The sequence below is a fragment of the Leucopleurus acutus genome (genome assembly GCF_964270905.1).
Source record: "Leucopleurus acutus genome assembly, chromosome: 3".
Classification (NCBI taxonomy): Eukaryota; Metazoa; Chordata; class Mammalia; order Artiodactyla; family Delphinidae; genus Leucopleurus; species Leucopleurus acutus.
In genome coordinates this window covers 133,217,732-133,229,396 of record NC_139145.1, presented here as the reverse complement: position 1 = coordinate 133,229,396, position 11,665 = coordinate 133,217,732, and the positions used below count along the sequence as shown (strand labels likewise).

The following is an 11,665-nucleotide window of genomic DNA, read 5'->3' as shown; positions in this document are numbered from 1 at the left end:
GAGTTATCACACAGCAGCATTAAAACACAGGTTTTCAACTTACAAGTTCAATCAAATATTTTTAATGTATACTAAATAGAATTGGGAATATAAGGACAAATATGCTATGGTGATAATAAACTCCTAGAATACATAAGTATTATTTTAAATTTTGACTAAAATTCTCATTTATGTACTATTTTCATCTACTTTTCGATTCAGTCTGATTATCTTTTGCTTGAACTCTACAATATATCCTAATATGCTTGTGTATTACAAGTAGGTCAGAAATATTTTATCTTACCCTTGGAGGTGTGTGAGGTGACCACTGGGCAATATGACTCTTTGAAGGATCTGGAACATTAGGCCAGATGTGTTTTTTAATTCTGGAGAGAAAAGAAATATCGCATATGTAGACCCACATGTAATAAACAATGAATAGTCCCTATTTCTAAACATTATTATCCAAGAATCTTAAGAATCAAACCAATTAAATAAACAAAAAATACCTACTGTATCCCAAAGCTAACAAAAACATTATTTTTCTTGTAACCAATAGAAAAAGAAATACTGTTGAAAATGCATAAGGATCTTTATCCTTAAAGAAAAACTGTTTATAAGATTAAAGCTGGTAATCAGTATTCAATTTTTAAAAATCTCTGAAATTAAATCCTGCAATAAAAACCACTTAAAGGGCTTCCCTGGTGGTGCAGCGGTTATGAATCTGCCTGCCAATGCAGGGGACACGGGTTCGAGCCCTGGTCTGAGAAGATCCCACATGCTGTGGAGCAACTAAGTCGGTGTGCCACAACCACCGAGCCTGTGCTCTAGAGCCCATGAGCCACAACTACTGAGCCCGCGTGCCACAACGACTGAAGTCTGTGCGCCTAGAGCCCATGCTCCACAACAAGAGAAGCCACCACAATGAGAAGTCCATGCATTGCAACGAAGAGTAGCCCCTGCTCGCAACTAGAGAAAGCCTGTGCGCAGCAACGAAGACCCAACGCAGCCAAAAATAAATAAAATAAATAAATTAAAACAAACAAACAACAACAATAACACTTAAAAACTTTAGCCAGGGTCACAAAAAATTGTGATATACCTTCTCTCCCCAAAACAAAACCCCAAAAATGTTCAATTTTCACATTGGTACAAGATAAATTTGATTTTTCACAAGGAAGAAAAGGCTAACAATGAATTCAGGATATCCCCCATCATAAAAAATCTATTTAAATATGTTTACCTTAATACAGTCCCTAGCCTAACATTAGAGGTCCATAGTGTACACAGGTACACAGGAAATGAGTCATCTTGAGAATAAGTTCAAATAAAGATGAGTAATAAGATCCTAACAGACTGTCCTGCAGGAACAACTATGAAATCTGGACATAATATAAAAAGCAATAACGTTAACAACCTAAATGAACTGACCAACCAAAAAAAAAAAATGGATGAATCCTTTGTAAGACACCAATTACCAAAACAGATTGAAAAAGAAAACTTCAATAGCCCTATACTTGTAAGAAATTCAATTTTTAATTAAAAACCTCCCCACAAAGAAAACAGCAGGCCCAGATGGCTTCATTTGTGAATTCTATCAAACATTTAAAGAGGAAATAATACCAACCCTACACACTCTCCCAGAAAATAGAGGTAATATGTCCTGAGGCCATTCATTTTATGAGATAATTAGTATTACCCTGAGTCTAAAACTACACAATGACACCACAAAAAGGACAAACCAATATCACTCATGAACATAAAAATGCAAAAATTAACACACCGAATCTAGCAAAATCCAAGGGATGCAAGGTATAACACCTGAAAATCAATGAATAAAATTCATATTTATGAAAGGAGAAAAATCATAAGCTCATCTCAACAGATGCAGAAAAAGCATTTGACAAAATTCAATATCCATTCATGACAAAAACTCTTAGCAAAACATAAATATAAGAACTTCCTCAACTTACAGCTAATATAACATGCAATGGTGTAGACTGAACGTTTTTTCGCCTAAGATTGGGAATAATGGAAAGATGTTGGCTCTTCTATTCAACACAGTACTGAAGGTCTTAGCCAGTACAATGATGAAAAGAACTAAAAGTATAAAGACTGGAATCTTTACTTGCAGGCAGCATGACTGTGCATGTTGAAAATCCAAAAAGTGACTAAATTAATTTATGAAGATCTCAGTATACAAGACCAATATATTTACAAGATCAATTGCACTTTTCAATATACTAGCAATGAACAATTAGAAAGTAAAAAATTTGAAATTCTATTTATAATAGCACATAGGAAAAAAAACACTTAGGAAGGAATAAATTTAACATAAGATGTGCAAGGCCTGAAAACTACAAAACATTGCAAAAGGAACCAAGATAAGTGTAGAGATATACCACATTCACGTACTGAAAGATTTATTTGACTCATGAACATGTGAACTCATGTTCAGATTGCCTTTTACCCTAAACTGATGGACAGATTCAATAAAATTCCAATAAAAATTCTAACAGATTTTTAAAGGAAATTTATAAGCTGATATTAAAATTTATATGAAAAGGCAAAGAACCTAGCAAAAATAATTTTGAAAAAAAATATTGGAGGAATTCTACCACCTGGTCTCAAAACTTACTATAGAGCTATAATAAATCAAGACCACGTGTTATCAGGATGAATAGACATATAGAACAATGGAACAGGATTGAGAGTCCACAAATAGATCCAGACTTATATGGATAATTGATTTTGGCAAGATAATTCAATAGGAAAAGATAGCCTTTTCAATAAATGATGCTGGGAATGACTAGATATCTATGGAAAAAAACTTTGACCCTGACTTCACAACATGCACAAAAATTTATTCTAAATAGATCACAGCACAGAGCTAAAATGATTAAACTTCTAGAGGAAAATATAGGAGAACATATTTGTGACACTGGGTTAGGCAAAGATTTCTTAAACAGGACATAAAAAGCAAGAACCATTAAAAAAAAAACCCTGATAAAATGGACTTGATCAAAAGTAAACTTTTGCTTTTCTAAAGTCACAGTTAAGAGAATAAAAAGGCAAGCCACAGTTCAGAATTTGCAAAACATATATTTGACAAAAAGTTTGTAACCAGATATATAAAGAACTCTTAAACCTCAATATTTACAAGACAAATCACCCAATTTAAAAATGGGCAAAAGATTTCAAAAGACACACCACAAAAGAAGATGTATAGGTAGCACATGAAAAGATCTATTACTAGTTATCATGGAAACAGAAGTTACAACCACAATGAGATAGCACTACAAACCCAGGAGAAAGAATAGCTAAAATTAAAAACCTTGTCAGTACCAAGAATTGAGGATGATATGGAACAAATGGAACGCTCACATTGCTCTTGGGAATACAAGATGGTACAAACACTTTGGAAAACAGTTTGACAGCTTCTTATAAAGTTAAATATGCACTTACTGTATGACCCAGCAATCTCACTACTAAGTATTTACTCAAGATAAATGATAATATATCGTCACACAAAGATCTGTATGTGAATGTTCATAACAACACATATATATTTTAGCTATTCATCATAGCCAAAAATCAAAGAAACAACCTAAACTTTCATAATAGGTGTACAGGTAAACAAATTTTGATATCTCTATACTATAGAATACTATTCAGCAATAAAAAGAAAAATACTAATTTATGCAACATGGATGAATCTCAAAAATATGTCAAGTGAAAGACATCAAACACAAAAAATTACATGTTGTTTGATTCCATATATGTGAAATCCCAGAAAAGGTAAAACTGCAACCAGAGAAAGTAGATCAGTGATTGCTGCGGCCAGGGGCTGAGGGAGAGGACACAGTACAAAGCAGAATGAAGAAACTTTTTAGAGTGATGGAAATGTTCTCTATCTTGAGTGTGGTGGTAGTTATACATCTATATACAGTTACAAAAATTCATTAAACTGTACACTTAAGATGGATGAATTTCATTGCATGTAAATTATAGATCAATAAAAGTGGGGGAAAAGGCAAAATTATGAATATGGGTACTTACAGGTCTCGCTTATTAAAGCAGAATAATACTCCCAAAAGGGTTGTCAATAGGAATGCTAAGCAAACAGGTACAACAATAGCTTCAATTTCTCCTTGAGCTAAAGAAAAAGAAAGGGGAAAGAAAGAAAATAACTGTTGACACATATGCTAAAGAGAAATTATGCAACTTCCCAACCAGATTACTGTTGAAAAGATGAAATGCCATCCTAATATTTTTTTACAACCTTTTCAAACTTAAAGGTGTTTCTCTCCCCCCTCCCTTCCCCCTTGGTAAATCATATCCTAGCTACTTACACCTTACACAGTAACCTGACCACATAGTATGCATAAAATATATGTTGGCTGGGGGAATAAATTGATTAGTTCAGTTTATTGGATAGATAATCTATCTACCTGGTAAGAGCTTTCAAACCTATTTATTTTATTTACGGTCTGCACTCAGCAGAATCTTAGCAAAAGCTTATCTCTGAGTTCTAGAACTAATGGGTAGAATTGGAAAAGTTTTTTCTTTTTTAAAATTAATTAATTTTTGGCTGCGATGGGTCTTTGTTGTTGCGTGCTGGCTTTCTCTAGCTGCTGTGAGCGGGGGCTGCTCTTTGTTGTGGTGCGCAGGCTTCTCATTGTGGTGCCTTCTCCTGTTGCAGAGCACGGGCTCTAGGCATGCGGGCTTCAGTAGTTGTGGCACACGGGCTCTAGAGCGCAGGCTCAGTAGTTGTGGTGCACGGGCTTCGCTGCTCCGCGGCATGTGGGATCTTCCTGGACCAGGGATCGAACTTGTGTCCCCTGCATTGGCAGGTGGATTCTTAACCACTGCGCCACCAGGGAAGTCCCTGGAAAAGCTTTAAACAATCTCAATAATTGCACTATAAATGTAATTTTCTATAAGGAATAAAAATGTAAAATTCAGGCAAAATTTTTAATAGTTATTTACTATTTTCAAAAAGATGATAAATCTAACATAGGGCTAAGAATTTTAGGAGAATCTTAACAGGCACAAGGAGTGGCAGAAGTAGGAATAATATCTAAAACGCAGCAAGCCTGAGATTCCTAAATACCACATGAATCCCTATCTGCAATCAAAACTACAATGAGGGGTCACCTCACGCCGGTCAGAATGGCCATTATCAAAAATCTAGAAACAGTAAATGCTGGACAGGGTGTGGTGAAAAGGGAACCCTCCTGAACTGTTGGTGGGAATGTAAATTGATACAACCAATATGGAAAACAGTATGGGGGTTCCTTAAAAAACTAAAAATAGAACTACCATATGACCCAGCAATCCCACTACTGGACATATACCCTGAGAAAACTGTAATTGAAAAAGAGACATGTACCACAATGTTCACTGCAGCACTATTTACAATAGCCAGGACATGGAACCAACCTAAATGTCCACTGACAGATGAATGGATAAAGAAGATGTGGCACATATATACAATGGAATATTACTCAGCCATAAAAAGAAATGAAACTGAGTTATTTGTAGTGAGGTGGATGGACCTAGAGGCTGTCATACAGAGTGAAATAAGTCAGAAAAACAAATACTGTATGCCAATGCATATATATGGAATCTTAAAAAAAAATGGTACTGATAAACCTAGTTGCACAGCAGGAATAAAGAGGTAGACATAGAAAGTGGATTTGAGGACATGGGGTGGGAGGGCGAAGCTGGGGTGAAGTGAGAGTAGCATCGACATATACACACTACTGAACGTAAAATAGTTGGCTGGTGGGAAGCAGCCGCATAGCACAGGGAGATCAGCTCAGTGCTCTGCAATGACCTAGAGGGGTGGGATAGGGAGGAGGGGAGGGAGGCTCAAGAGGGAGGGGATATGGGGACAAGTATATGCATGTGGCTGATTCGTTTTGTTGTGCAACAGAAACTAACACAGTATTGTGAAGCAATTATACTGTAATAAAGATGTATAAAAAAATAAAAGAGGACTTATTAATCAAATGAATCACTAATTGGGACAATTTATATTAGAGATTTTTTTAATGATTTACCTATGGTTGTTTCTGGTTAACTCCTCCAGCCCCCTGTAACTAGTCTTTTACAGGAAAAAGTAGTATGAAAGTAGTACTACAGTAATACAGTATTCACTTAGTCTTATCTTTCCACCACACGCATCCCTTTGTAAGTAACTTTACCTCCTACAAAGCATGACAGGAACCAAGAAATCAGATAAAGTCTCAGGAATAAACTATAGGTTGGAAAATATTAATTCCTGAATGCTAAGGTTCTCATACATATGCCAAATCAAATTAGGAAGATCCTCTCCTTTATCGGTGCTGAACTTCTGCTTACGATGTTTTCATGCCTTGGGCCTTTGCTCATGCTGAACTAAGATGCCTTCTTCTTCCTATCTGTCCACATCTTAACTTCAAGGCTCAAGTATTGTCTTCCCCACAAAATCTTCAAAGGTAAAACTCCCCACTTCAGATATCTTTAAATTCCTGCTCTATTTACTATCTACATGGCTCAAATGTCTCTCTGTTTGTTTTGTTTACTTGTACCATATTTCTTCAACTAAGCTATATGGTCCTTGGGAGCAAATTCCATGCCATGTGAAGTAGCCATAATGAATCCATACAACAATAGATAGGCCAGAGGAAAAAGCAGATGATGAAGTAATAAGTATGATTTCGTTTTTGGAAAAAAATGTATGCACAGAAAAGACTAGAAGGATATATAAATATGTTGAGATTATTTTGGATGAGGGATCAGGAGTGATTTTTCTTCCTCTTTGTATTTTACTGTATAGTCTAAATTCCTTATAATGAACACTATTTTTATAATCAGGATAATATTTTTAAAGTTTATTATTACTATTTTTTAAAGATCATGGCACAAAGTTTTATTTCAAATATTACAGGTATCCCCCCACTTTTGGAAAGTTCACATTATGCCACTTCACTTTCAGGAAAGACCTACATCAGTATAGTACAAACTTTTTTCATAAATTACATTAATGTCTGTTTTTGCTAACAGAAATAAATTTATGAAAAAAGCTTGTTAGCGTACTAACATAGGTCTTTTGTGAAAGTGAAGTGGCATAATGTGAACTTTCCAAAAGTGGGGAATACTCTTTGCTCTATACCACTTTGGCTTATGAAAGGTTTCATAGGAATGCTCTACTTTTGGATGGTGGGGGAAACCTGTATTTGTTACATATATATTCTACAAAACATGTCACCACAAATCTTATCCCATAGCCTATATTTATTATTGGCCATCACAGCAAAGCTCAGGATCTTTTAATATCCATCTTATGTAGTCACTTATCTACTTATTTGCTCTCTCAGCAGTCATTCAACCAATGAGGAATATGGTTGAATGATTTATTTATTTATATGATAAACAGCTTATTATTTATCACTCACTGTCTTGGTGCTTGGGTGTGGGTGTTACAAATACAATTACAATAAAATAAGGTAATTTCTATAATGATTCAAAATGTAGTAGATACAGGAAAGAATGCAGTTTAAGTCTGCTTTAGGGAGGCTACAGGAATAGCCAAAACCAGAAAAGGTATAGGGCCACATACTGGGAAAAGACAAAAAGGTGGGGAAAATGACAAGAAGTTTAGGGTCAAAGAAAGAGATTATGAAAGCACATGCACAAGCAGTAATTAGAAGGCATGATCTACTGGACCTGATACTTGGTTTATGTAAGTGAAAAAGATATGAAGAAACTTACTACAATTGCACCTAAATTTCTGGCTTTGGCAAAGAGTTGTGGCATGGAACAAAGAAGGAAAAATGTATTTGAGAAGGGAAGAGAGGATGGCTGAAGTCATAGGCAGGGAATTTGAATAGGCAAATCAGAAAACAGTGCCAAGAACAGAGCTCTGGAGAATATAGAGCATTTAAAAGAGACCAAGAAGAAAGTACCAGACAGGGAGGAGACTCAGGAGAGTGCTGTTAGAAAAACAAACGAAGGGAAGAGACAGTTTCAAGGATGAACAGGCCAACAGGGTCAAATGCTGGGAAGCGTAGGAAAAAAAAGATGACTAAAAAGCATGCATTGGATAGGACAAGTAAGGGGTCTTCTGTGAGTGACACTAGAGAGGTTTCAGTGGAGTGGTGGGTTGGAAGCCTGGTTTGAGCAGGTTAAAGACTGAGCTGGAGGTATGGAAATGAGACTTCAAGGGTGGACTAGTCTTTACAGCAACCTGCCCGTAAGAGGAAGAACAAGTGAAGAAAGAGACCACATCCAAGTTTTGCCAGTGAAAAAGTAAACTCATTTAGAAAGATACACGATTCTTTTGGGATTTACAGAGTACAAGTGAAATCAGTCAGAGACAATTAAAGAAACAACAAAAAAGTAAGGAAAAAATTTTCTGTAAAGAAATAACCAAAACCAGATAAACAACAATATAAACATCATAATTTATGAACACTTCATTTATATGAATCCAAAGATGCACTTTAAACAAAATTTTAGCATATAAACTAAGCCCATTTTTAGTCTGATTAAATTTTAAAAAGAAAAAAGAGAAAAGAAGAAAGATCAAACATCATTATTTCTTACCAAACTTTGGTGTAGTAAAAGTGAATTCTGGACCATCCTTTCCACCTTCGTCTGTATATGCTGCCATTCGTACCATATACAAAGTGTCACTAGTCAAAGAGGACAGCGTATATTCTGTGTGTGAAGAATCCACATTCACAGCTGGAAGAAATCAATAAGTGTGCTTTATTCAACTACTCTTGCTTGGTTTGGCCTATATTTGACATTGTGAGTGTCTTAAAACATATTTTACTAGAAAACAATGTTTCTTTAATAGGACCATGAAAGCAACCATAAAGCATATTCTCAGGTATCTCTTTTCTGAGGATAATATGCTATACTAAGATGTATAACACAAGAAGGTGAGACAAATTAGTATTTAAAAGCTTAAGAAAAAACACCTGATTCTTAATAGCTGATATAGTTTTATTACCAGTTTCATTTCCAATGATGGTTCTATAAAATATAGTATAATTTCTGATAAATCCATTCTGAACATCAACAGGAAGTTGGTCCCACTCTAAGACAGCTTCATTTTTCCCCACTTTTTTTGTCCGGACAGTAGGTCCTTTGGAAGGTGCTGAAACAGAATAGGGTATTTACCAAATGAAAATCATTAGAATTTAGTAAATCATTAAGACTTCGTAAAATTTCATTATCATGAAATTATTTGAACATAGTAAGACATATCCTTATTTAAAAGGGATAAAATGTCTTTGTTAGTTAAAAAACAACATTTTTCAAAGAAAATAGGTCTGGACTTACGAGCTTGTTTAAGGTATGCCTTTATAGACTCGGGGAGTCCTGGTCCATCAGCATACACTGGAGTGACTGTTATCAAATAACATTTGCTCTCTGCCAGGTTTCCTAAAGTAAGAATAGTGGATTAAGCATTTTTTTCCCTATAGTGAAAAAAACCTAATTAATTCCATTACTTACTTTTACATTATAATTTCATGACCACTGAACTTTCTTTTATTTTTATTCATTTTTAAAAATTGAAATATAGTTGATGTACAACATATTTCAGGTATACTAAATAATGATTTGACGTTTGCATACATTATGAAATTATTACCACTGAACTTTCCTTTTTTTTAAAACTGCAACTTTTAAAGTAAGCATTGCCTTTTGTTTACTGGATTCAAGCTTAACAGAATAAAACTGTTTGAAAATAAAAGGTTACTTTTATTGCCAATACAGTGAATAAAAAATATTTATACTGTCAATAAAAGTAATGATTGCATTTATATTCAGGATTTATAAAACACTGATCTCAAATTATCCTGGGTCTTCCTTAGAGTTTGGCAATTTTTGTACATTTTACCTACTTCTCTGAGAACTGCCTAAGTGCAAGATGTCACTAATCAGAGCTAGGGAAAGCGCTAATGGCTGTGGTTTGTCAGGTGACTGGGAAAAAAAGAATTAGTGTTACTTCTCCCAGAAAGTAACATAATTTTAAAAGAAAAAATTATCTTAAATGTTTCCTTTATTTATAATCTCTCCAGATTAACAAAGCAATCTATCTATCCCTTCAGCACGCAACAGCAAAAAGTTTCTTTTTGTTATACTGAAGTTTATACTTTCAATAAGAATTACATTTCCTTAACTATTATGCATGAAGTGACATACGCTTTTTTGATTTCTTAAAGAGAGTAATTTTCTTGATGATTCAATACTATCAAGAAGACAATATTTTTATATTCTGCTGTAATACAGTGATGTTTTATCAGGCCTACTGAGCTATGTGGGGATACCTGCAAAACCTGAAGGTCTCCAGAGCCTATGCTATGCTATAGTACAAGTTCCTATTGTCCAGTTATTATCAATCTATCTCCTCTCTAGCTCCACCTTGCTTTTATTTGGATAAGGTTGATAAACTAGACAACCAGGATTAGTAAAACTATATATTAAATAATAGATTAATGAGGGCCAAACAGCCTATGTTATGAATAAAGCTCATTAAGTTTATGGCTATATATAAAGATATATGGTATATCTTTGTTAACATGTTTTCTCTGATTAATCATATTATTTGAAGCTGTATTCTAATGGTTTTCCTTCTTTACACACATACAAACTGAATGCTTTGTTTTCTCTTTAAAGTTGTTGTATCACTTGATAAGTAGAATCTTACAATGAGAGCAACCCATTTTGGAGCTCTATAATACATTACTTTCTGTCCTTCATTAGTACTTGCAGTTTAAAAGACAAGGAAATCTAAGTTCTAGTTCTGCTTCGCTTCTTCAACAGCTATAAGAAGTTAATAAGCCATCTAGATGCTCAGGGAAAATATTTTCTCATTAAAGGATGAGGGAATTTAATAAGGTACAGAGATACTATTAGCAACAGAGGTTGAATTATCTTGTATTTATCTTACTTTAGTTTTGTGAACATTCCTTTGATGATCAAAACAACAGTGAAATATTACAAGAAGATAGTATTAACCCCACTTAGTCCATAAACAGACGCTGCAGTTTAGAGAGGTTAAGTGTGACTTGCTGAAAGTCACAAATCTAGTACACAAGACGTAACTAGCAACTATGATAAACTGGGTATCTTTTCAATGGACCACAAAGCAGAAAAGAATATGTAAAAGAAAAATCTGTCTGAAGAGCTAGAAAAAGGACAGCAACTTAAATGTTTGTAGCCAGGTATACCTCTTAAATAGGTGCGATGTACAGTACCATCTTCTTGTTGCCAGTCTGGGATACAGGGCCATTTATCTGATAACACACACCACTCAAGTATATATCTGTTTACAGATTCATCTGGAGCAGTCCATTCTACCCAAAGCACATTGTCTTTGGGAAATGCTTTAAGATCCGTTATGGGGTGAGTAGCTTTAAAACAAAGTTTGAATACTGATATGATAAATGAACATTTAAAAATTTGATATTCCAATATTTTACATTCTTTTCCATAACCATGTGATCTTGCTATCACGTTTTTGTAGCATATAATATTAACATGTATTTACATGAATAAAAGCACTTTATTATAATTTACATGTAAAGTAAATAGTCGATTTATTTTGGAACTTAAATTCTTCCTTTCCCAAAGTTCTTCAAGTGTTTTGTGTATGTAAGTTGTAATGTTTTTTTCTTTGAAAGCT

General features: G+C 34.4%; 1 protein-coding gene across 1 annotated transcript in view; it reads right to left on the bottom strand.

Moving 5' to 3' along the window:
• IL6ST (interleukin 6 cytokine family signal transducer) overlaps positions 1 to 11,665 on the bottom strand; it is a 49,491-nt gene that overhangs the window by 5,541 nt on the left and 32,285 nt on the right. Inside the window, exons 10-15 of the mRNA XM_082836078.1 lie at positions 11,211 to 11,393; positions 9,316 to 9,417; positions 8,984 to 9,130; positions 8,572 to 8,712; positions 4,039 to 4,135; positions 284 to 365 (exon numbers count right to left, since the gene is read on the bottom strand). Of these exons, the coding sequence (XP_082692204.1) occupies positions 284 to 365; positions 4,039 to 4,135; positions 8,572 to 8,712; positions 8,984 to 9,130; positions 9,316 to 9,417; positions 11,211 to 11,393 (752 nt within the window). The remainder of the gene's footprint in view (positions 1 to 283; positions 366 to 4,038; positions 4,136 to 8,571; positions 8,713 to 8,983; positions 9,131 to 9,315; positions 9,418 to 11,210; positions 11,394 to 11,665) is intronic.